Source organism: Oncorhynchus kisutch, unplaced genomic scaffold (genome assembly GCF_002021735.2).
Source record: "Oncorhynchus kisutch isolate 150728-3 unplaced genomic scaffold, Okis_V2 scaffold971, whole genome shotgun sequence".
Lineage (NCBI taxonomy): Eukaryota > Metazoa > Chordata > Actinopteri > Salmoniformes > Salmonidae > Oncorhynchus > Oncorhynchus kisutch.
Window position 1 is genome coordinate 63,036 of NW_022262916.1, and position 26,801 is coordinate 89,836.

The 26,801-nt window shown below is 46.7% G+C and overlaps 1 protein-coding gene across 1 annotated transcript in view; it reads left to right on the forward strand.

Moving 5' to 3' along the window:
* The window catches only part of LOC109882151 (islet cell autoantigen 1-like protein), a 71,787-nt gene that overhangs the window by 23,177 nt on the left and 21,809 nt on the right, over positions 1–26,801 (forward strand). The window contains exons 6-9 of the mRNA XM_031817264.1: positions 139–337; positions 419–544; positions 1,244–1,342; positions 2,709–2,794. Coding sequence (XP_031673124.1) covers positions 139–337; positions 419–544; positions 1,244–1,342; positions 2,709–2,794 — 510 coding nt within the window. The remainder of the gene's footprint in view (positions 1–138; positions 338–418; positions 545–1,243; positions 1,343–2,708; positions 2,795–26,801) is intronic.

The following is a 26,801-nucleotide window of genomic DNA, read 5'->3' on the forward strand; positions in this document are numbered from 1 at the left end:
GCTATGTTAATATTTCAGGCTGGTCCTGTGCCCACCCCCAGATTTAATCCTAGATCTGCTATGTTAATAGGTCAGGCTGGTCCTGTGCCCGCCCCCAGAGTTAATACTGGATCTGCTATGTTAATGTTTATGTGTCAGGCTGGTCCTGTGCCCGCCCCTACACCGGATGGAGCAGGAGGTGGAGACGTTTCGGCGGCGTGCGATCGCTGACACGCTCCTGACCGTGACCCGGATGGAGAAATCCAGGACGGAATACCGTGGAGCGCTGCTCTGGATGAAGGACGTCTCTCAGGAACTCGACCCGGACACCTGTAAACATCTGGACAAGTTCCGCAAGGTGTGTTACCCTGTGTGTGTGGCCCACCAGGTGCTGTGTGTGTTACCCTGTGTGTGTTAACCTGTGTGTATGGCCCACCAGGTGCAGTCCCAGGTCAGAGGTTCGAAGGACCTGTTTGAGAAGCTGAAGAACGATGTGTGTCAGAAGGTTGACATGCTGGGAGCCTCCCGTTGTAACATGCTGTCTCACTCTCTCTGCACATACCAGGTCTGTCTGCCTATCTGTCTGTCTGTCTGCTTGTCTGTCTGTGTCCCTCCCTCTGTTCTACCAGGTCTGTTTGCCTATCTGTCTGTCTGCCTGTCTGTCTGTCTCCCTCCCTCTGCACATAACAGGTCTGTCTGTCTGTCTGTCTGTCTGTCTGTCTGTCTGTCTGTCTGTCTGTCTGTCTGTCTGTCTGTCTGTCTGTCTGTCTGTCTGTCTGTCTGTCTCCCTCCCTCTGCACATACCAGGTCTGCCTGTCTGCCTGTCTGTCTGGCTGTCTCCCTCCCTCTGTTCTACCAGGTCTGTTTGCCTATCTGTCTGTCTGTCTGTCTGTCTGTCTCCCTCCCTCTGCACATACCAGGTCTGTCTGCCTGTCTGTCTGTCTGTCTCCCTCCCTCTGCACATAACAGGTCTGTCTGCCTGTCTGCCTGTCTGCCTGTCTGCCTGTCTGTCTGTCTGTCTGTCTGTCTGTCTGTCTGTCTGTCTGTCTGTCTGTCTGTCTGTCTCCCTCCCTCCCTCCCTCCCTCCCTCCCTCCCTCCCTCTGCACATACCAGGTCTGCCTGTCTGTCTCCCTCCCTATGTTCTACCAGGTCTGCCTGTCTGCCTGTCTGTCTGGCTGTCTCCCTCCCTCTGTTCTACCAGGTCTGTCTGTCTGTCGTTGCATAGTAGTGGTCTGTGTGTGTGTTAATACAGTATCTTTCCAGATCACCCTCCTCCAGTTCTGGGAGAGGACCGCCTGTGTGATGAGTGGGATTCATGAGTCTTTTAAAGGCCTTGTCCCCTACCAGTTCACCACTCTCAAGGTACGTGTGGGACGGGTTGTACGTACATTACAAGTGTGTGTGTTTGTTTGTTTTGTTTCCATGGCGTTGTAACAATAGATGGTGGTGTGTGTCTGTAGATGGGGTGTGTGTGTGTAGATGGGGTGTGTGTGTGTGTCTTTCGCACCTCAGTGTGTTGTAACCGTAGATGGTGTGTGTGTGTGTATAGATGGGGTGTGTGTGTGTGTAGATGGGGTGTGTGTGTGTGTGTGTGTGTGTAGATGGGGGGTGTGTGTGTGTGTGTGTAGATGGGGTGTGTGTGTGTAGATGGAGTGTGGCTGTAGATGGGGTGTGTGTAGATGGGGTGTGTGTGTTGTAACCATAGATCGGGTGTGTGTGTGTAGATGGGGTGTGTGTGTGTGTAGATGGGGTGTGTGTGTGTATAGATGGGGTGTGTGTGTGTTGTAACCATAGATGGGGTGTGTGTGTGTTGTAACTGTAGATGGGGTGTGTGTGTGTAGATGGGGTGTGTGTGTGTGTAGATGGGGGGTGTGTGTGTAGATGGGGTGTGTGTGTTGTAACTGTGGATGGGGTGTGTGTGTTGTAGATGGGGGGTGTGTGTGTAGATGGAGTGTGTGTGTGTGTGTGTGTGTAGATGGGGTGTGTGTGTTGTAACCGTAGATGGGGTGTGTGTGTTGTAACCATAGATGGGGTGTGTGTGTGTAGATGGGGTGTGTGTGTTGTAACCGTAGATGGGGTGTGTGTGTTGTAACCATAGATGGGGTGTGTGTGTGTAGATGGGGTGTGTGTTTTGTAACCGTAGATGGGGTGTGTGTGTATAGATGGGGTGTGTGTGTGTGTAGATGGGGTGTGTGTGTGGGTGTAGATGGGGTGTGTGTGTTGTAACCGTAGATGGGGTGTGTGTGTGTGTGTAGATGGGGTGTGTGTGTATAGATGGGGTGTGTGTGTTGTAACCGTAGATGGGGTGTGTGTGTGTAGATGGGGTGTGTGTGTGTAGATGGGGTGTGTGTGTATAGATGGGGTGTGTGTGTGTGTAGATGGGGTGTGTGTGTGTGTAGATGGGGTGTGTGTGTGTAGATGGGGTGTGTGTGTATAGATGGGGTGTGTGTGTGTAGATGGGGTGTGTGTTTTGTAACCGTAGATGGGGTGTGTGTGTAGATGGGGTGTGTGTGTGTATAGATGGGGTGTGTGTGTGTAGATGGGGTGTGTGTGTATAGATGGGGTGTGTGTGTGTGTAGATGGGGTGTGTGTGTGTAGATGGGGTGTGTGTGTATAGATGGGGTGTGTGTGTGTAGATGTGTTGTAACCGTAAATGGGGTGTGTGTGTGTGTAGATTGTGTGTGTGTAGATGGGGTGTGTTGTAACCGTAGATCGTGTGTGTTGTCAGGCACTCCGGGACCCTCTGGAGCAGCTGACTGATTTAGACCTAACCAACCGGGACCATAACAAAGAGAAGGACATACTGAGTAACAGGTGAAAACATGCTGGTCCCTCTGACATCATCTCATCTCCTGTCCTCCACTCCTCTCTTAGGAGATACAACTGAGTCAGAGTGGATAGCTGTTAGTCAGAGTGGATAGCTGTTAGTCCAGAGATAGAACTGAGTCAGAGTGGATAGCTGTTAGTCAGGGTGGATAGCTGTTAGTCAGGGTGGATAGCTGTTAGTCAGAGTGGATAGCTGTTAGTCCAGAGATAGAACTGAGTCATGGTGGATAGCTGTTAGTCAGAGTGGATAGCTGTTAGTCAGAGACAGAACTGAGTCAGGGTGGATAGCTATTAGTCAGGGTGGATAGCTGTTAGTCAGGGTGGATAGCTGTTAGTCCAGAGATAGAACTGAGTCATGGTGGATAGCTGTTAGTCCAGAGATAGAACTGAGTCATGGTGGATAGCTGTTAGTCAGGGTGGATAGCTGTTAGTCAGGGTGGATAGCTGTTAGTCCAGAGATAGAACTGAGTCATGGTGGATAGCTGTTAGTCCAGAGACAGAACTGAGTCATGGTGGATAGCTGTTAGTCCAGAGGTAGAACTGAGTCAGAGTGGATAGCTGTTAGTCAGAGTGGATAGCTGTTAGTCAGAGTGGATAGCTGTTAGTCCAGAGGTAGAACTGAGTCAGAGTGGATAGCTGTTAGTCAGAGTGGATAGCTGTTAGTCAGAGTGGATAGCTGTTAGTCAGAGTGGATAGCTGTTAGTCCAGAGATAGAACTGAGTCAGAGTGGATAGCTGTTAGTCAGAGTGGATAGCTGTTAGTCAGGGTGGATAGCTGTTAGTCAGGGTGGATAGCTGTTAGTCAGAGTGGATAGCTGTTAGTCCAGAGATAGAACTGAGTCATGGTGGATAGCTGTTAGTCAGGGTGGATAGCTGTTAGTCAGGGTGGATAGCTGTTAGTCAGGGTGGATAGCTGTTAGTCAGGGTGGATAGCTGTTAGTCAGGGTGGATAGCTGTTAGTCCAGAGATAGAACTGAGTCATGGTGGATAGCTGTTAGTCAGGGTGGATAGCTGTTAGTCATGGTGGATAGCTGTTAGTCAGGGTGGATAGCTGTTAGTCCAGAGATAAAACTGAGTCATGGTGGATAGCTGTTAGTCCAGAGATAGAACTGAGTCAGAGTGGATAGCTGTTAGTCCAGAGATAGAACTGAGTCATGGTGGATAGCTGTTAGTCAGGGTGGATAGCTGTTAGTCATGGTGGATAGCTGTTAGTCAGGGTGGATAGCTGTTAGTCATGGTGGATAGCTGTTAGTCAGAGTGGATAGCTGTTAGTCCAGAGGTAGAACTGAGTCAGAGTGGATAGCTGTTAGTCCAGAGATAGAACTGAGTCAGAGTGGATAGCTGTTAGTCCAGAGATAGAACTGAGTCAGAGTGGATAGCTGTTAGTCAGGGTGGATAGCTGTTAGTCAGGGTGGATAGCTGTTAGTCAGAGTGGATAGCTGTTAGTCCAGAGATAGAACTGAGTCATGGTGGATAGCTGTTAGTCAGGGTGGATAGCTGTTAGTCAGGGTGGATAGCTGTTAGTCAGGGTGGATAGCTGTTAGTCCAGAGATAGAACTGAGTCAGAGTGGATAGCTGTTAGTCCAGAGATAGAACTGAGTCATGGTGGATAGCTGTTAGTCAGGGTGGATAGCTGTTAGTCATGGTGGATAGCTGTTAGTCAGGGTGGATAGCTGTTAGTCCAGAGATAAAACTGAGTCATGGTGGATAGCTGTTAGTCCAGAGATAGAACTGAGTCAGAGTGGATAGCTGTTAGTCCAGAGATAGAACTGAGTCATGGTGGATAGCTGTTAGTCAGGGTGGATAGCTGTTAGTCATGGTGGATAGCTGTTAGTCAGGGTGGATAGCTGTTAGTCCAGAGATAAAACTGAGTCATGGTGGATAGCTGTTAGTCCAGAGATAGAACTGAGTCAGAGTGGATAGCTGTTAGTCAGAGTGGATAGCTGTTAGTCAGAGTGGATAGCTGTTAGTCCAGAGGTAGAACTGAGTCAGAGTGGATAGCTGTTAGTCAGAGTGGATAGCTGTTAGTCAGAGTGGATAGCTGTTAGTCAGAGTGGATAGCTGTTAGTCCAGAGATAGAACTGAGTCAGAGTGGATAGCTGTTAGTCAGGGTGGATAGCTGTTAGTCAGGGTGGATAGCTGTTAGTCAGAGTGGATAGCTGTTAGTCCAGAGATAGAACTGAGTCATGGTGGATAGCTGTTAGTCAGAGTGGATAGCTGTTAGTCAGAGACAGAACTGAGTCAGGGTGGATAGCTATTAGTCAGGGTGGATAGCTGTTAGTCAGGGTGGATAGCTGTTAGTCCAGAGATAGAACTGAGTCATGGTGGATAGCTGTTAGTCCAGAGATAGAACTGAGTCATGGTGGATAGCTGTTAGTCAGGGTGGATAGCTGTTAGTCAGGGTGGATAGCTGTTAGTCCAGAGATAGAACTGAGTCATGGTGGATAGCTGTTAGTCCAGAGACAGAACTGAGTCATGGTGGATAGCTGTTAGTCCAGAGGTAGAACTGAGTCAGAGTGGATAGCTGTTAGTCAGAGTGGATAGCTGTTAGTCAGAGTGGATAGCTGTTAGTCCAGAGGTAGAACTGAGTCAGAGTGGATAGCTGTTAGTCAGAGTGGATAGCTGTTAGTCAGAGTGGATAGCTGTTAGTCCAGAGATAGAACTGAGTCAGAGTGGATAGCTGTTAGTCAGAGTGGATAGCTGTTAGTCAGGGTGGATAGCTGTTAGTCAGGGTGGATAGCTGTTAGTCAGAGTGGATAGCTGTTAGTCCAGAGATAGAACTGAGTCATGGTGGATAGCTGTTAGTCAGGGTGGATAGCTGTTAGTCAGGGTGGATAGCTGTTAGTCAGGGTGGATAGCTGTTAGTCAGGGTGGATAGCTGTTAGTCCAGAGATAGAACTGAGTCAGAGTGGATAGCTGTTAGTCCAGAGATAGAACTGAGTCATGGTGGATAGCTGTTAGTCAGGGTGGATAGCTGTTAGTCATGGTGGATAGCTGTTAGTCAGGGTGGATAGCTGTTAGTCCAGAGATAAAACTGAGTCATGGTGGATAGCTGTTAGTCCAGAGATAGAACTGAGTCAGAGTGGATAGCTGTTAGTCCAGAGATAGAACTGAGTCATGGTGGATAGCTGTTAGTCAGGGTGGATAGCTGTTAGTCATGGTGGATAGCTGTTAGTCAGGGTGGATAGCTGTTAGTCATGGTGGATAGCTGTTAGTCAGAGTGGATAGCTGTTAGTCCAGAGGTAGAACTGAGTCAGAGTGGATAGCTGTTAGTCAGAGTGGATAGCTGTTAGTCAGAGTGGATAGCTGTTAGTCCAGAGATAGAACTGAGTCAGAGTGGATAGCTGTTAGTCAGGGTGGATTGCTGTTAGTCAGGGTGGATAGCTGTTAGTCAGAGTGGATAGCTGTTAGTCCAGAGATAGAACTGAGTCATGGTGGATAGCTGTTAGTCAGGGTGGATAGCTGTTAGTCAGGGTGGATAGCTGTTAGTCAGGGTGGATAGCTGTTAGTCCAGAGATAGAACTGAGTCAGAGTGGATAGCTGTTAGTCCAGAGATAGAACTGAGTCATGGTGGATAGCTGTTAGTCAGGGTGGATAGCTGTTAGTCATGGTGGATAGCTGTTAGTCAGGGTGGATAGCTGTTAGTCCAGAGATAAAACTGAGTCATGGTGGATAGCTGTTAGTCCAGAGATAGAACTGAGTCAGAGTGGATAGCTGTTAGTCCAGAGATAGAACTGAGTCATGGTGGATAGCTGTTAGTCAGGGTGGATAGCTGTTAGTCATGGTGGATAGCTGTTAGTCAGGGTGGATAGCTGTTAGTCCAGAGATAAAACTGAGTCATGGTGGATAGCTGTTAGTCCAGAGATAGAACTGAGTCAGAGTGGATAGCTGTTAGTCAGAGTGGATAGCTGTTAGTCAGAGTGGATAGCTGTTAGTCCAGAGGTAGAACTGAGTCAGAGTGGATAGCTGTTAGTCAGAGTGGATAGCTGTTAGTCAGAGTGGATAGCTGTTAGTCAGAGTGGATAGCTGTTAGTCCAGAGATAGAACTGAGTCAGAGTGGATAGCTGTTAGTCAGGGTGGATAGCTGTTAGTCAGGGTGGATAGCTGTTAGTCAGAGTGGATAGCTGTTAGTCCAGAGATAGAACTGAGTCATGGTGGATAGCTGTTAGTCAGAGTGGATAGCTGTTAGTCAGAGACAGAACTGAGTCAGGGTGGATAGCTATTAGTCAGGGTGGATAGCTGTTAGTCAGGGTGGATAGCTGTTAGTCCAGAGATAGAACTGAGTCATGGTGGATAGCTGTTAGTCCAGAGATAGAACTGAGTCATGGTGGATAGCTGTTAGTCAGGGTGGATAGCTGTTAGTCAGGGTGGATAGCTGTTAGTCCAGAGATAGAACTGAGTCATGGTGGATAGCTGTTAGTCCAGAGACAGAACTGAGTCATGGTGGATAGCTGTTAGTCCAGAGGTAGAACTGAGTCAGAGTGGATAGCTGTTAGTCAGAGTGGATAGCTGTTAGTCAGAGTGGATAGCTGTTAGTCCAGAGGTAGAACTGAGTCAGAGTGGATAGCTGTTAGTCAGAGTGGATAGCTGTTAGTCAGAGTGGATAGCTGTTAGTCCAGAGATAGAACTGAGTCAGAGTGGATAGCTGTTAGTCAGAGTGGATAGCTGTTAGTCAGGGTGGATAGCTGTTAGTCAGGGTGGATAGCTGTTAGTCAGAGTGGATAGCTGTTAGTCCAGAGATAGAACTGAGTCATGGTGGATAGCTGTTAGTCAGGGTGGATAGCTGTTAGTCAGGGTGGATAGCTGTTAGTCAGGGTGGATAGCTGTTAGTCAGGGTGGATAGCTGTTAGTCCAGAGATAGAACTGAGTCAGAGTGGATAGCTGTTAGTCCAGAGATAGAACAGAGTCATGGTGGATAGCTGTTAGTCAGGGTGGATAGCTGTTAGTCATGGTGGATAGCTGTTAGTCAGGGTGGATAGCTGTTAGTCCAGAGATAAAACTGAGTCATGGTGGATAGCTGTTAGTCCAGAGATAGAACTGAGTCAGAGTGGATAGCTGTTAGTCCAGAGATAGAACTGAGTCATGGTGGATAGCTGTTAGTCAGGGTGGATAGCTGTTAGTCATGGTGGATAGCTGTTAGTCAGGGTGGATAGCTGTTAGTCATGGTGGATAGCTGTTAGTCAGAGTGGATAGCTGTTAGTCCAGAGGTAGAACTGAGTCAGAGTGGATAGCTGTTAGTCAGAGTGGATAGCTGTTAGTCAGAGTGGATAGCTGTTAGTCCAGAGATAGAACTGAGTCAGAGTGGATAGCTGTTAGTCAGGGTGGATTGCTGTTAGTCAGGGTGGATAGCTGTTAGTCAGAGTGGATAGCTGTTAGTCCAGAGATAGAACTGAGTCATGGTGGATAGCTGTTAGTCAGGGTGGATAGCTGTTAGTCAGGGTGGATAGCTGTTAGTCAGGGTGGATAGCTGTTAGTCCAGAGATAGAACTGAGTCAGAGTGGATAGCTGTTAGTCCAGAGATAGAACTGAGTCATGGTGGATAGCTGTTAGTCAGGGTGGATAGCTGTTAGTCATGGTGGATAGCTGTTAGTCAGGGTGGATAGCTGTTAGTCCAGAGATAAAACTGAGTCATGGTGGATAGCTGTTAGTCCAGAGATAGAACTGAGTCAGAGTGGATAGCTGTTAGTCAGAGTGGATAGCTGTTAGTCAGAGTGGATAGCTGTTAGTCAGAGTGGATAGCTGTTAGTCCAGAGATAGAACTGAGTCAGAGTGGATAGCTGTTAGTCATGGTGGATAGCTGTTAGTCAGGGTGGATAGCTGTTAGTCCAGAGATAGAACTGAGTCAGAGTGGATAGCTGTTAGTCCAGAGATAGAACTGAGTCATGGTGGATAGCTGTTAGTCAGGGTGGATAGCTGTTAGTCATGGTGGATAGCTGTTAGTCAGGGTGGATAGCTGTTAGTCCAGAGATAAAACTGAGTCATGGTGGATAGCTGTTAGTCCAGAGATAGAACTGAGTCAGAGTGGACAGCTGTTAGTCCAGAGATAGAACTGAGTCATGGTGGATAGCTGTTAGTCATGGTGGATAGCTGTTAGTCATGGTGGATAGCTGTTAGTCAGGGTGGATAGCTGTTAGTCCAGAGATGGAACTGAGTCATGGTGGATAGCTGTTAGTCATGGTGGATAGCTGTTAGTCATGGTGGATAGCTGTTAGTCATGGTGGATAGCTGTTAGTCATGGTGGATAGCTGTTAGTTCAGAGATAGAACTGAGTCATGGTGGATAGCTGTTAGTCATGGTGGATAGCTGTTAGTCAGGGTGGATAGCTGTTAGTCCAGAGATAGAACTGAGTCATGGTGGATAGCTGTTAGTCAGGGTGGATAGCTGTTAGTCCAGAGATAGAACTGAGTCAGAGTGGATAGCTGTTAGTCCAGAGATAGAACTGAGTCATGGTGGATAGCTGTTAGTCAGGGTGGATAGCTGTTAGTCAGGGTGGATAGCTGTTAGTCAGGGTGGATAGCTGTTAGTCCAGAGATAGAACTGAGTCAGAGTGGATAGCTGTTAGTCCAGAGATAGAACTGAGTCATGGTGGATAGCTGTTAGTCAGAGTGGATAGCTGTTAGTCAGGGTGGATAGCTGTTAGTCAGGGTGGATAGCTGTTAGTCAGGGTGGATAGCTGTTAGTCAGGGTGGATAGCTGTTAGTCCAGAGATAGAACTGAGTCAGAGTGGATAGCTGTTAGTCCAGAGATAGAACTGAGTCATGGTGGATAGCTGTTAGTCATGGTGGATAGCTGTTAGTCCAGAGATGGAACTGAGTCATGGTGGATAGCTGTTAGTCCAGAGGTAGAACTGAGTCAGAGTGGATAGCTGTTAGTCCAGAGGTAGAACTGAGTCAGAGTGGATAGCTGTTAGTCATGGTGGATAGCTGTTAGTCCAGAGATGGAACTGAGTCATGGTGGATAGCTGTTAGTCCAGAGGTAGAACTGAGTCATGGTGGATAGCTGTTAGTCCAGAGACAGAACTGAGTCATGGTGGATAGCTGTTAGTCCAGAGATAGAACTGAGTCAGAGTGGATAGCTGTTAGTCCAGAGATAGAACTGAGTCATGGTGGATAGCTGTTAGTCATGGTGGATAGCTGTTAGTCCAGAGATGGAACTGAGTCATGGTGGATAGCTGTTAGTCCAGAGGTAGAACTGAGTCAGAGTGGATAGCTGTTAGTCAGAGTGGATAGCTGTTAGTCAGGGTGGATAGCTGTTAGTCAGAGTGGATAGCTGTTAGTCAGAGTGGATAGCTGTTAGTCCAGAGATAGAACTGAGTCATGGTGGATAGCTGTTAGTCAGAGTGGATAGCTGTTAGTCCAGAGATAGAACTGAGTCAGAGTGGATAGCTGTTAGTCAGGGTGGATAGCTGTTAGTCAGGGTGGATAGCTGTTAGTCCAGAGATAGAACTGAGTCATGGTGGATAGCTGTTAGTCATGGTGGATAGCTGTTAGTCAGGGTGGATAGCTGTTAGTCAGGGTGGATAGCTGTTAGTCCAGAGATAGAACTGAGTCAGAGTGGATAGCTGTTAGTCCAGAGGTAGAACTGAGTCATGGTGGATAGCTGTTAGTCCAGAGACAGAACTGAGTCATGGTGGATAGCTGTTAGTCCAGAGATAGAACTGAGTCAGAGTGGATAGCTGTTAGTCCAGAGATAGAACTGAGTCATGGTGGATAGCTGTTAGTCATGGTGGATAGCTGTTAGTCCAGAGATGGAACTGAGTCATGGTGGATAGCTGTTAGTCCAGAGGTAGAACTGAGTCAGAGTGGATAGCTGTTAGTCAGAGTGGATAGCTGTTAGTCAGGGTGGATAGCTGTTAGTCAGAGTGGATAGCTGTTAGTCAGAGTGGATAGCTGTTAGTCCAGAGATAGAACTGAGTCATGGTGGATAGCTGTTAGTCAGAGTGGATAGCTGTTAGTCCAGAGATAGAACTGAGTCAGAGTGGATAGCTGTTAGTCAGGGTGGATAGCTGTTAGTCAGGGTGGATAGCTGTTAGTCCAGAGATAGAACTGAGTCATGGTGGATAGCTGTTAGTCATGGTGGATAGCTGTTAGTCAGGGTGGATAGCTGTTAGTCAGGGTGGATAGCTGTTAGTCCAGAGATAGAACTGAGTCAGAGTGGATAGCTGTTAGTCCAGAGATAGAACTGAGTCATGGTGGATAGCTGTTAGTCAGGGTGGATAGCTGTTAGTCATGGTGGATAGCTGTTAGTCAGGGTGGATAGCTGTTAGTCCAGAGATAAAACTGAGTCATGGTGGATAGCTGTTAGTCCAGAGATAGAACTGAGTCAGAGTGGACAGCTGTTAGTCCAGAGATAGAACTGAGTCATGGTGGATAGCTGTTAGTCATGGTGGATAGCTGTTAGTCAGGGTGGATAGCTGTTTGTCCAGAGATGGAACTGAGTCATGGTGGATAGCTGTTAGTCATGGTGGATAGCTGTTAGTCATGGTGGATAGCTGTTAGTCATGGTGGATAGCTGTTAGTCAGGGTGGATAGCTGTTAGTCCAGAGATAAAACTGAGTCATGGTGGATAGCTGTTAGTCCAGAGATAGAACTGAGTCAGAGTGGACAGCTGTTAGTCCAGAGATAGAACTGAGTCATGGTGGATAGCTGTTAGTCAGGGTGGATAGCTGTTAGTCCAGAGATGGAACTGAGTCATGGTGGATAGCTGTTAGTCATGGTGGATAGCTGTTAGTCATGGTGGATAGCTGTTAGTTCAGAGATAGAACTGAGTCAGAGTGGATAGCTGCTAGTCCAGAGATAGAACTGAGTCATGGTGGATAGCTGTTAGTCATGGTGGATAGCTGTTAGTCAGGGTGGATAGCTGTTAGTCCAGAGATAGAACTGAGTCAGAGTGGATAGCTGCTAGTCCAGAGATAGAACTGAGTCATGGTGGATAGCTGTTAGTCCAGAGACAGAACTGAGTCATGGTGGATAGCTGTTAGTCCAGAGATAGAACTGAGTCAGAGTGGATAGCTGTTAGTCCAGAGATAGAACTGAGTCATGGTGGATAGCTGTTATTCATGGTGGATAGCTGTTAGTCCAGAGATAGAACTGAGTCATGGTGGATAGCTGTTAGTCCAGAGATAGAACTGAGTCAGAGTGGATAGCTGTTAGTCCAGAGATAGAACTGAGTCATGGTGGATAGCTGTTAGTCAGGGTGGATAGCTGTTAGTCAGGGTGGATAGCTGTTAGTCCAGAGATAGAACTGAGTCAGAGTGGATAGCTGTTAGTCCAGAGATAGAACTGAGTCATGGTGGATAGCTGTTAGTCAGGGTGGATAGCTGTTAGTCCAGAGATAAAACTGAGTCATGGTGGATAGCTGTTAGTCCAGAGATAGAACTGAGTCAGAGTGGACAGCTGTTAGTCCAGAGATAGAACTGAGTCATGGTGGATAGCTGTTAGTCAGAGTGGATAGCTGTTAGTCCAGAGGTAGAACTGAGTCATGGTGGATAGCTGTTAGTCAGGGTGGATAGCTGTTAGTCCAGAGATAGAACTGAGTCATGGTGGATAGCTGTTAGTCATGGTGGATAGCTGTTAGTCAGGGTGGATAGCTGTTAGTCATGGTGGATAGCTGTTAGTCAGGGTGGATAGCTGTTAGTCCAGAGATAGAACTGAGTCATGGTGGATAGCTGTTAGTCCAGAGATAGAACTGAGTCATGGTGGATAGCTGTTAGTCAGGGTGGATAGCTGTTAGTCAGGGTGGATAGCTGTTAGTCCAGAGATAGAACTGAGTCAGATTGGATAGCTGTTAGTCCAGAGATAGAACTGAGTCAGGGTGGATAGCTGTTAGTCCAGAGATAGAACTGAGTCATGGTGGATAGCTGTTAGTCAGAGTGGATAGCTGTTAGTCCAGAGGTAGAACTGAGTCATGGTGGATAGCTGTTAGTCAGGGTGGATAGCTGTTAGTCCAGAGATAGAACTGAGTCATGGTGGATAGCTGTTAGTCAGGGTGGATAGCTGTTAGTCATGGTGGATAGCTGTTAGTCAGGGTGGATAGCTGTTAGTCCAGAGATAGAACTGAGTCATGGTGGATAGCTGTTAGTCCAGAGATAGAACTGAGTCATGGTGGATAGCTGTTAGTCAGGGTGGATAGCTGTTAGTCAGGGTGGATAGCTGTTAGTCCAGAGATAGAACTGAGTCAGGGTGGATAGCTGTTAGTCCAGAGATAGAACTGAGTCAGGGTGGATAGCTGTTAGTCCAGAGATAGAACTGTGTCAGGGTGGATAGCTGTTAGTCCAGAGGTAGAACTGAGTCATGGTGGATAGCTGTTAGTCAGGGTGGATAGCTGTTAGTCCAGAGATAGAACTGAGTCATGGTGGATAGCTGTTAGTCATGGTGGATAGCTGTTAGTCAGGGTGGATAGCTGTTAGTCCAGAGATAGAACTGAGTCAGGGTGGATAGCTGTTAGTCCAGAGATAGAACTGAGTCAGAGTGGATAGCTGTTAGTCAGGGTGGATAGCTGTTAGTCCAGAGATAGAACTGAGTCATGGTGGATAGCTGTTAGTCATGGTGGATAGCTGTTAGTCAGGGTGGATAGCTGTTAGTCCAGAGATAGAACTGAGTCAGGGTGGATAGCTGTTAGTCCAGAGATAGAACTGAGTCAGAGTGGATAGCTGTTAGTCAGGGTGGATAGCTGTTAGTCAGGGTGGATAGCTGTTAGTCAGAGATAGAACTGAGTCATGGTGGATAGCTGTTAGTCCAGAGATAGAACTGAGTCATGGTGGATAGCTGTTAGTCAGGGTGGATAGCTGTTAGTCCAGAGATAGAACTGAGTCATGGTGGATAGCTGTTAGTCCAGAGATAGAACTGAGTCATGGTGGATAGCTGTTAGTCAGGGTGGATAGCTGTTAGTCAGAGATAGAACTGAGTCATGGTGGATAGCTGTTAGTCCAGAGATAGAACTGAGTCATGGTGGATAGCTGTTAGTCCAGAGATAGAACTGAGTCATGGTGGATAGCTGTTAGTCCAGCGATAGAACTTGATGATTGAGTTGGAGGCGTGCATGGCATCGCAGTCGTGGGTGAACAGGGAGTACAGGAGAGGGCTCAGAATGCACCCTTGTGGAGCCGCAGTGTTGAGGATCAGCGGGGTGGAGATGTTATTACCTACTCTCACCACATGGGGGCGGCCCGTCAGGAAGTCCAGTACCCAGTTGCACAGGGCGGGGTCGAGACCCAGGGTCTCAAGCTTGATGACTAGTTTGGAGGGTACTATGGTGTTAAATGCTGAGCTGTAGTCGATGAACAGCATTATCACATAGGTATTCCTCTTGTCCAGATGGGTTAGGGCAGTGTGCAGTGTGGTGGCGATTACATCGTTTGTGGACCTATTAGGGCGGTAAGCAAATTGGAGTGGGTCTAGGGTGTCAGGTAGGGTGGAGGTGATATGGTCCTTGACTAGTTTCTCAAAGCACTTCAGGATGACGTGAGTGCTACGGGGCGGTAGTCGTTTAGCTCAGTTACCTTCGCTTTCTTGGGAACAGGAACAATGGTGGCCCTCTTGAAGCATGAGGAGACAGCAGACTGGGATAAGGATTGATTGAATATGTCCGTAAACACACCAGCCAGCTGGTCTGCGCATGCTCTGAGGACGCGGCTGGGGTGCCGTCAGGGCCTGCAGCCTTAAGGGGTTTAACACGTTTAAATGTTTTACTCACGTCGGCTGCAGTGAAGGAGAGTACGCAGGTTTTGGTAGCGGGCCGTGTCAGTGGCACTGTATTGTCCTCAAAGCGAGCAAAGAAGTTATTTAGTCTGTCTGGGAGCAAGACATCCTGGTCCGCAACGGGGCTGGTTTTCTTTTTGTAATCCGTGATTGACTGTAGACCCTGCCATATACCTCTTGTGTCTGAGCCGTTGAATTGCGACTCTACTTTGTCTCTATACTGACTCTTAGCTTGTTTGATTGCCTTGCGGAGGGAATAGCTACACTGTTTGTAGTCAGTCATGTTTCCGGTCACCTTGCCCTGGTTAAAAGCAGTGGTTCGCACTTTCAGTTTCGTGCGAATGCTGCCATCAATCCACAGTTTCTGGTTTGGGAATGTTTTAATAGTTGCTATGGGTACGACATCGCCAATGCACTTTCTGATGAACTCGCTCACCGAATCAGCGTATTCGTCAATGTTGTTGTTGGACGCAATGTGAAATATATCCCAATCAACGTGATCGAAGCAGTCTTGAAGCGTGGAATCAGATTGGTCGGACCAGCGTTGAATAGACCTGAGCGCGGGAGCTTCCTGTTTTAGTTTCTGTCTGTAGGCTGGAAGCAACAAAATGGAGTCGTGGTGAGCTTTTCCGAAAGGAGAGCGGGGAAGGGCCTTATATGCGTCGTGGAAGTTTGAATAACAATGATCCAGGGTTTTACCAGCCCTGGTAGCACAATCGATAGGCTGATAGAATTTAGGGAGTCTTGTTTTCAGATTAGCCTTGTTAAAATCCCCAGCTACAATGAATGCAGCCTCAGTATATGTGGTTTCCAGTTTGCATAGAGTCAAATCAAGATTGTTCAGGGCCATCGATGTGTCTGCTTGGGGACGAATATATACGGCTGTGATTATAATCGAAGAGAATTCTCTTGGTAGATAATGTGGTCGACATTTGATTGTGAGGAAATCTAAGTCAGGTGAACAGAATGACTTGAGTTCCTGTATGTTGTTATGGTCACACCACGTCTCGTTAATCATAAGGCGTACCTCCCTGCCCCTCTTCTTACCAGAAAGATGCTTGTTTCTGTCGGCGCGATGCGTGAAGAAACCAGCTGGCTGCACCGACTCCGATAGCGTCTCTCGAGTGAGCCGTGTTTCCGTGAAGCAAAGAACGTTACAGTCTCTGATGTCTCTCTGGAATGCTACCCTTGCTTGCCAGGATTTCATCAACCTTGTTGTCAAGAGACTGGACATCGGCGAGTAGTATGCTCGGGATTGGTGCGCGATGTGCCCGTCTCCGGAGCCTGACCAGAAGACCGCTTCGTTTGCCTCTTTTACGACGTCGTTGTTTTGGGTCACCGGCTGGGATCCGATCCATTGTCCTGGATGGTGGGCAAAACACAGGATCCGATCCATTGTCCTGGATGGTGGGCAAAACACAGGATCCGATCCATTGTCCTGTATGGTGGGCAAAACACAGGATCCGATCCATTGTCCTGGGTGGTGGGCAAAACACAGGATCCGCTTCGGGAAAGTCATATTCCTGGTCGTAATGATGGTGAGTTGACGTTGCTCTTATATTCAGTAGTTCCTCCCGACTGTATGTAATGAAACCTAAGAGTACTTGGGGTACCAATGTAAGAAATAACACCTATAAAAAACTAAATGCTGCATAGTTTCCTAGGAACGCGAAGCGAGGCGGCCATCTCTGTCGGCGCCGGAAGTCGAACCTATTTGTGACGCGCTGCAAGTCCGGCCTCTCCCATCTCCTCATTGGTGTTTAGCAGCATATACCCACGTGCCATCTCCTCATTGGTGTTTAGCAGCATATACCCATGGGCCATCTCCTCATTGGTGTTTAGCAGCATATACCCATGTGGGTGATTGAAAGATGAAGTCTCCAGTCGTTGTAGTAATGCACCGTAAAGTTGGTTGCCAACCGCCATATAAAGTCCAAAGAAGTAAAAAATAAGCCTGAGGAAGGAGGAGAGATGATGAGAAAGGAACTCAGTTGACCTTTTTATCTGTGGATTAATTGTCGGGTAGAGGACCTTGTGCATTTAAGGTAAAATAACAACCCAATGTTTATATCCCAGGACAAATGAGCTAGCAACAGCTATCTAGTTAGCTAAATTGCCATACATCTTTAATGCTTTTCGACCTGTCCCCAAATGAATATAATTGTCTCAGAGTTGGTTTTGATATTCCAACCTGCGTGTCCTGGTGGCGTCTGGTTTGGTCAGCATGTAAGGCCATTCTGGTTGAATTGTATTTTTTAGAAATCAATTTTCATTCAGATGTTTTAACATGAACCACATCATGATTGAGATACAAAATATATATATTTGTTTTTAAATATTGGTTATTTTTTGGGGGGGGATTTTGGAAATTCATTTTCATGTCAGGCGACCTTCATAAGGGGTCACGACCCCTAGTTTGGGAACCACTGGCATTAAACAAAACCTGTGTGTCCATGTATGCTGAAACTATCAGCCACCATTGTCGCAACCCCTATTACCAGCCTGTTCAACCTCTCTTTCATCTCGTCTGAGATCCCCAAGGATTGGAAAGCTGCCGCAGTCATCCCCCTCTTCAAAGGGGGAGACACCCTGGACCCAAACTTTTACAGACCCATATCCATCCTGCCCTGCCTATCTAAGGTCTTCGAAAGCCAAGTCAACAAACAGGTCACTGACCATCTCGAATCCCACCGTACCATCTCCGCTGTGCAATCTGGTTTCCGAGCCGGTCATGGGTGCACCTCAGCCACACTCAAGGTACTAAACGATATCATAACCGCCATCGATAAAAGACAGTACTGTGCAGCCATCGACCTTGCCAAGGCTTTCGACTCTGTCAATCACCATATTCTTATCGGCAGACTCAGTAGCCTCGGTTTTTCGGATGACTGCCTTGCCTGGTTCACCAATTACTTTGCAGACAGAGTTCAGTGTGTGAAATCGGAGGGCATGCTGTCCGGTCCTCTGGCAGTCTCTATGGGGGTGCCACAGGGTTCAATTCTCGGGCCGACTCTTTTCTCTGTGTATATCAATGATGTTGCTCTTGCTGCGGGCGATTCCCTGATCCACCTCTACGCAGACGACACCATTCTATATACTTTCGGCCCGTCTTTGGACACTGTGCTATCTAACCTCCAAACAAGCTTCAATGCCATACAACACTCCTTCCGTGGCCTCCAACTGCTCTTAAACGCTAGTAAAACCAAATGCATGCTTTTCAACCGGTCGCTGCCTGCACCCGCATGCCCGACTAGCATCACCACCCTGGATGGTTCCGACCTAGAATATGTGGACGTCTATAAGTACCTAGGTGTCTGGCTAGACTGCAAACTCTCCTTCCAGACTCATATCAAACATCTCCAATCGAAAATCAAATCAAGAGTCGGCTTTCTATTCCGCAACAAAGCCTCCTTCACTCACGCCGCCAAGCTTACCCTAGTAAAACTGACTATCCTACCGATCCTCGACTTCGGCGATGTCATCTACAAAATGGCTTCCAACACTCTACTCAGCAAACTGGATGCAGTCTATCACAGTGCCATCCGTTTTGTCACTAAAGCACCTTATACCACCCACCACTGCGACTTGTATGCTCTAGTCGGCTGGCCCTCGCTACATATTCGTCGCCAGACCCACTGGCTCCAGGTCATCTACAAGTCCATGCTAGGTAAAGCTCCGCCTTATCTCAGCTCACTGGTCACGATGGCAACACCCATCCGTAGCACGCGCTCCAGCAGGTGTATCTCACTGATCATCCCTAAAGCCAACACCTCATTTGGCCGCCTTTCGTTCCAGTACTCTGCTGCCTGTGACTGGAACGAATTGCAAAAATCGCTGAAGTTGGAGACTTTTATCTCCCTCACCAACTTCAAACATCAGCTATCTGAGCAGCTAACCGATCGCTGCAGCTGTACATAGTCTATTGGTAAATAGCCCACCCTTTTCACCTACCTCATCCCCATACTGTTTTTATTTATTTACTTTTCTGCTCTTTTGCACACCAATATCTCTACCTGTACATGACCATCTGATCATTCATCACTCCAGTGTTAATCTGCAAAATTTTAATTATTTGCCTACCTCCTCATGCCTTTTGCACACATTGTATATAGACCCCCCCTTTGTTTTCTACTGTGTTATTGACTTGTTAATTGTTTACTCCATGTGTAACTCTTTGTTGTATGCTCACACTGCTATGCTTTATCTTGGCCAGGTCGCAGTTGCAAATGAGAACTTGTTCTCAACTAGCCTACCTGGTTAAATAAAGGTGAAATAAAATAAAATAAAAAATATGCTGATGATTCAACTATATACGTGTCAGCAACCACAGCTAATGAAGTCACTGAAACCCTTAACAAGGAGTTGCAGTCTGTTTTGGAATGTGTGGCCAGTAATAAACTGGTCCTGAACGTCTCTAAAACTATACTGAACAAAAACAAAAATAAAAGATCCCAGAAATAAAAGATCCCAGAAATGTTCCATATGCACAGAAAGCTTATTTCTCTCATTTTGTGCACAAGTTTGTTTACATTGTTGTTAGTGAGTATTTCTCCTTTGCCAAGATAACCCATCCACCTGACAGGTGTGGTATATCAAGAAGCTGATTAAAACAGCATGAGGTGCACCTTGTGCTGGGGACAATAAAAGGCCACTCTAAAATAGGAAGTTTAGTCACAAAACACAATGCCACAGATGTCTCAAGTTTTGAGGGAGCGTGCAATTGGCATGTTGATTTCAGGAATGTCCACTAGAGCTGTTGCTAGATAATTTAATTTGCATTTCTCTACTCTTTGCCGCCTCCAATGTCGTTTTGGAGAATTTGGCAGTACATCCAACCGGCCAACCAACCATCCAACCGCAGACCACGTGTAACCATGCCCTCATAGCAAATCCTGTAGGCTCCAGTTTTGTCTTATCTTGATTATTGTCGAGTCATGTGGTCAAGTGCGTCAAAGAAAGACCTAGTCAAGCTGCAGCTGGCCCAGAACAGAGCGGCACAACTTGCTCTTCATTGTAATCAGAGGGCTGATATTAATACCATGTATGCCATACTCTTGTCTTCCTTTATAAGATTTTTTTTTTTTTAAACGAAATTGTTTGCAAAATCAACTTACACACAGCTCTAGGGTTGCACTGACTAGGGTGGCACTGACTAGGGTTACACACAGCTCTAGGGTTGCACTGACTAGGGTGGCACTGACTAGGGTTACACACAGCTCTAGGGTTGCACTGACTAGGGTTGCACTGACTAGGGTGGCACTGACTAGGGTTACACACAGCTCTAGGGTTGCACTGACTAGGGTTACACACAGCTCTAGGGTTACACACAGCTCTAGGGTTGCACTGACTAGGGTGGCACTGACTAGGGTGGCACTGACTAGGGTTACACACAGCTCTAGGGTTACACACAGCTCTAGGGTTACACACAGCTCTAGGGTTACACACAGCTCTAGGGTTACTCACAGCTCTAGGGTTACACTGACTAGGGTTACACACAGCTCTAGGGTTACACACAGCTCTAGGGTTACTCACAGCTCTAGGGTTACTCACAGCTCTAGGGTTACTCACAGCTCTAGGGTTACACACAGCTCTAGGGTTACTCACAGCTCTAGGGTTACACACAGCTCTAGGGTTACACACAGCTCTAGGGTTACACACAGCTCTAGGGTTGCACTGACTAGGGTTACACACAGATCTAGGGTTACACACAGCTCTAGGGTTGCACTGACTAGGGTTGCACTGACTAGGGTGGCACTGACTAGGGTTACACACAGCTCTAGGGTTGCACTGACTAGGGTTACACACAGCTCTAGGGTTACACACAGCTCTAGGGTTGCACTGACTAGGGTGGCACTGACTAGGGTGGCACTGACTAGGGTTACACACAGCTCTAGGGTTACACACAGCTCTAGGGTTACACACAGCTCTAGGGTTACACACAGCTCTAGGGTTACTCACAGCTCTAGGGTTACACTGACTAGGGTTACACACAGCGCTAGGGTTACACTGACTAGGGTTACACACAGCTCTAGGGTTACTCACAGCTCTAGGGTTACTCACAGCTCTAGGGTTACTCACAGCTCTAGGGTTACTCACAGCTCTAGGGTTACTCACAGCTCTAGGGTTACACACAGCTCTAGGGTTACACACAGCTCTAGGGTTACACACAGCTCTAGGGTTGCACTGACTAGGGTTACACACAGATCTAGGGTTACACACAGCTCTAGGGTTGCACTGACTAGGGGGGCACTGACTAGGGTTACACACAGCTCTAGGGTTGCACTGACTAGGGTTACACACAGATCTAGGGTTACACACAGCTCTAGGGTTACACACAGCTCTAGGGTTACACACAGCTCTAGGGTTACACACAGCTCTAGGGTTGCACTGACTAGGGGGGCACTGACTAGGGTTACACACAGCTCTAGGGGTTGCACTGACTAGGGTTACACACAGATCTAGGGTTACACACAGCTCTAGGGTTACACTGACTAGGGTTACACACAGCTCTAGGGTTGCACACAGCTCTAGGGTTACACACAGCTCTAGGGTTACACACAGCTCTAGGGTTACAAACAGCTCTAGGGTTACACACAGCTCTAGGGTTACACACAGCTCTAGGGTTACACTGACTAGGGTTACACACAGCTCTAGGGTTACACTGACTAGGGTTACATATGATATGGGAAATCATATTAATTCCATTTCAATGTAGATGTTTTTTGCATTGGATATATTTACCATATCATATGGAGACAGAAACATAGACCTTAACATTAGTAGACATCATTTCAAAATATGAAATCCTTCCAATAGAAATACTTTAAAAAAACAAACATTTGTTACGAATTGAAATTTAATTAAATGAGTTGACTCTTCAGATGGGATGATTTCACTGAACAACAAAATAAAGGGAATATTGAATGATCCATCACATCGCCCAAAAACATTTTCAACATACATCTGTAAAATGATAGTCTAGGAACTAAAGCTTTGGTTATCTTCCTCTCAGTCTTCCATGTCTTCTCCCTGGACCTCCTCAATGTCCACCTCTTGAACATCAGACTCTGAGGCCTCATCTTCACTGTCACTTTCCAACCTTGTTGAGGATGGCTAGTTGTCAGGCTCTAAAAGCCTGACATTTTCCCGGCTGGCCACCAAGTTTTCAACCCTTGTATTGGTCAGCCTGTTGCGTGCTTTGATGTGTGTGTTCCCAAACAAGGACCAGTTGCACTCTGAGGCGGCTGATGTTGGTGGGATTTGGAGGATGATGGAGGCAACAGGGGAAGAGCCTCAGATCCACAAAGTCCCTTCCACCAGGTGGCTGAAGAGATATGTTGGCATGACTGCCATATTGCATCTCCATCCCAAAGCCCTTGCTTGGTTGTGTACTTCTCCCGACTGCCAATAACCTTGCCCTCATCCAGGACAAGGTGGTGAGACACAGTAGTGATCACACCATAGGCCTTGTTGATCTCTGCACCAGACAGGATGCTCTTGCCAGCATACTTGGGGTCCAACATGTACGCTGCGGTGTGGTTGGGCTTCAGGCAGAAGTCTTCACGCTTTTTGATGTATTTCAGAACTGCAGTTTCCTCTGCTTGGAGCAACAGTGAAGTGGGCAGGATGGACTTCTTTTAAATCAAATCAAATCTTATTGGTTACATACACATGGTTATCAAATGTTATTGGTCACATGGTTATCAGATGTTATTGGTCACATGGTTATCAAATGTTATTGGTCACATGGTTATCATATGTTATTGGTCACATGGTTATCAGATGTTATTGGTTACATGGTTAGCAGATGTTATTGGTCACATGGTTAGCAGATGTTATTGGTCACATGGTTAGCAGATGTTATTGGTCACATGGTTAGCAGATGTTATTGGTCACATGGTTATCAGATGTTATTGGTCACATGGTTAGCAGATGTTATTGGTCACATGGTTATCAGATGTTATTGGTCACATGGTTATCAGATGTTATTGGTCACATGGTTATCAGATGTTATTGGTTACATGGTTATCAGATGTTATTGGTCACATGGTTAGCAGATGTTATTGGTCACATGGTTAGCAGATGTTATTGGTCACATGGTTAGCAGATGTTAATGGTCACATACACAGGGTTATCAGATGTTATTGGTCACATGGTTATCAGATGTTATTGGTCACATGGTTATCAGATGTTATTGGTCACATGGTTAGCAGATGTTATTGGTCACATGGTTAGCAGATGTTATTGGTCACATGGTTATCAGATGTTAATGGTCACATGGTTATCAGATGTTAATGGTTACATACACATGGTTATCAGATGTTATTTGTCACATACACATGGTTAGCAGATGTTAATGGTCACATACACATGGTTAGCAGATGTTATTGGTCACATGGTTAGCAGATGTTAATGGTCACATGGTTATCAGATGTTAATGGTCACATACACATGGTTATCAGATGTTATTGGTCACATGGTTAGCAGATGTTAATGGTCACATGGTTAGAAGATGTTAATGGTCACATGGTTATCAGATGTTATTGGTCACATACACATGGTTATCAGATGTTATTGGTCACATACACATGGTTATCAGATGTTATTGGTCACATGGTTATCAGATGTTATTGGTCACATGGTTATCAGATGTTATTGGTCACATGGTTATCAGATGTTATTGGTCACATGGTTAGCAGATGTTATTGGTCACATGGTTATCAGATGTTATTGGTCACATGGTTAGCAGATGTTAATGGTTACATACACATGGTTAGCAGATGTTATTTGTCACATACACATGGTTAGCAGATGTTAATGGTCACACACATGGTTAACAGATGTTATTGGTCACATGGTTAGCAGATGTTAATGGTCACATGGTTAGCAGATGTTAATGATCATATACACATGGTTATCAGATGTTATTGGTCACATGGTTATCGGATGTTATTGGTTACATACACATGGTTAGCAGATGTTAATGGTCACATGGTTAGCAGATGTTAATGGTCACATGGTTAGCAGATGTTATTGGTTACATACACATGGTTAGCAGATGTTAATGGTCACATGGTTATCAGATGTTATTGGTCACATACACATGGTTAGCAGATGTTATTGGTTACATACACATGGTTAGCAGATGTTAATGGTCACATACACATGGTTAGCAGATGTTAATGGTCACATACACATGGTTAGCAGATGTTATTGGTTACATACACATGGTTAGCAGATGTTATTTGTCACATACACATGGTTAGCAGATGTTATTGGTTACATACACATGGTTTGCAGATGTTAATGGTCACATACACATGGTTAGCAGATGTTAATGCGAGTGTAGCGAAATGCTTGTGCTTCTAGTTCCGACAATGCAGTAATAACCAACAAGTAATCTAACTAACAATTCCAAAACTACTGTCTTACACTTGTGTGTATAAGGGGATAAAGAATATGTACATAAAGATATATGAATGAGTGATGGTACAGAGCGGTATAGGCAAGATACAGTAGATGGTATTGAGTACAGTATATACATATGAGATGAGTATGTAAACAAAGTGGCATAGTTAAAGTGGCTAGTGATACATGTATTACATAAAGATGCAGTAGATGATATAGAGTACAGTATATACATATACATATGAGATGAATAATGTAGGGTATGTAAACATTATATTAGGTAGCATTGTTTAAAGTGGCTAGTGATATATTTTACTTCATTTCCCATCAATTCCCATTATTAAAGTGGCTGGAGTTGAGTCAGTGTGTTGGCAGCAGCCACTCAATGTTAGTGGTGGCTGTTTAACAGTCTGATGGCCTTGAGATAGAAGCTGTTTTTCAGTCTTTCGGTCCCAGCTTTGATGCACCTGTACTGACCTCGCCTTCTGGATGATAGCGGGGTGAACAGGCAGTGGCTCGGGTGGTTGTTGTCCTTGATGATCTTTATGGCCTTCCTGTGACATCGGGTGGTGTAGGTGTCCTGGAGGGCAGGTAGTTTGCCCCCGGTGATGCGTTGTGCAGACCTCACTACCCTCTGGTGAGCCTTACGGTTGTGGGCGGAGCAGTTGCCGTACCAGGCGGTGATACAGCCCGACAGGATGCTCTCGATTGTGCATCTGTAGAAGTTTGTGAGTGCTTTTGGTGACAAGCCGAATTTCTTCAGCCTCCTGAGGTTGAAGAGGCGCTGCTGCGCCTTCTTCACGATGCTGTCTGTGTGGGTGGACCAATTCAGTTTGTCTGTGATGTGTACGCCGAGGAACTTAAAACTTACTACCCTCTCCACTACTGTTCCATCAATGTGGATAGGGGGGTGTTCCCTCTGCTGTTTCCTGAAGTCCACAATCATCTCCTTAGTTTTGTTGATGTTGAGTGTGAGGTTATTTTCCTGACACCACACTCCGAGGGCCCTCACCTCCTCCCCGTAGGCCGTCTCGTCGTTGTTGGTAATCAAGCCTACCACTGTTGTGTCGTCTGCAAACTTGATGATTGAGTTGGAGACGTGCGTGGCCACGCAGTCGTGGGTGAACAGGGAGTACAGGAGAGGGCTCAGAACGCACCCTTGTGGGGCCCCAGTGTTGAGGATCAGCGGGGTGGAGATGTTGTTGCCTACCCTCACCACCTGGGGGCGGCCCGTCAGGAAGTCCAGTACCCAGTTGCACAGGGCGGGGTCGAGACCCAGGGTCTCGAGCTTGATGACGAGCTTGGAGGGCACTATGGTGTTAAATGCAGAGCCTTAGTCGATGAACAGCATTCTCACATAGGTATTCCTCTTGTCCAGATGGGTTAGGGCAGTGTGACCTATTTGGGCGGTAAGCAAATTGGAGTGGGTCTAGGGTGTCAGGTAGGGTGGAGGTGATATGGTCCTTGACTAGTCTCTCAAAGCACTTCATGATGACGGAAGTGAGTGCTGGGGCGGTAGTCGTTTAGCTCAGTTACCTTAGCTTTCTTGGGAACAGGAACAATGGTGGCCCTCTTGAAGCATGTGGGAACAACAGACTGGGTTAGGGATTGATTGAATATGTCCGTAAACACACCAGCCAGCTGGTCTGCGCATGCTCTGAGGGCGCGGCTGGGGATGCCGTCTGGGCCTGCAGCCTTGCGAGGGTTGACACGTTTAAATGTTTTCCTCACGTTGGCTGTAGTGAAGGAGAGTCCGCATGTTTTGGTTGCGGGCCGTGTCAGTGGCACTGTATTGTCCTCAAAGCGGGCAAAAAAGTTATTTAGTCTGTCTGGGAGCAAGACATCCTGGTCCGTGACGGGGCTGGTTTTCTTTTTGTAATCCGTGATTGACTGTACCTCTTGTGTCTGAGCCGTTGATTTGAGATTCTACTTTGTCTCTATACTGCCGCTTAGCTTGTTTGATTGCCTTGCGGAGGGAATAGCTACACTGTTTGTATTCGGTCATGTTTCCGGTCACCTTGCCTGATTAAAAGCAGTGGTTCGCGCTTTCAGTTTCACGCGAATGCTGCCAACAATCCACAGTTTCTGGTTTGGGAATGTTTTAATCGTTGCTATGGGAACGACATCTTCAACGCATGTTCTAATGAACCTGCTCACCGAATCAGCGTATTCGTCAATGTTGTTGTTTGATGCAATACGAAACATATCCCAGTCCACGTGATGGAACAGTCTTGGAGTGTGGAATCAGATTGGTCGGACCAGCGTTGAACAGACCTGAGCGCGGGAGCTTCTTGTTTTAGTTTCTGTCTGTAGGCAGGGATCAACAAAATGGAGTCGTGGTCAGCTTTTCCGAAAGGAGAGCGGGGCAGGGCCTTATATGCGTTGCGGAAGTTAGAATAGCAATGATCCAAGGTTCTTCCAGCCCTGGTAGCGCAATCGATATGCTGATACAATTTAGGGGGTCTTGTTTTCAGATTAGCCTTGTTAAAATCCCCAGCTACAATGAATGCAGCCTCAGGATATATGGATTCAAGTTTGCAAAGAGTCAAATGAAGTTCGTTCAGAGCCATCGATGTGTCTGCTTGGGGGGGAATAGATACGGCTGTGATTATAATCGAAGAGAATTCCCTTGCTGCTATCCCTTTACATCTGCAAGCAGAGTCTGAACATCAGACAGGATGGCATTGTCTCAGTCAATCCGTGCAATGGCTACTGCTATAGGTTTCAGGAGTTTCAGGCTGCTTGGGTTTCTTGGGGAGCAGATTCAATGCATGAGCAGTACAGCGGATGGGTGTGATGTGAGGGTAGGACTCCACTTTAGACCAAGCAGCCTTCATGTTCGCAGCATTGTCTGTCACCAGTGCAAATACCTTCTGTGATCCAAGGTCA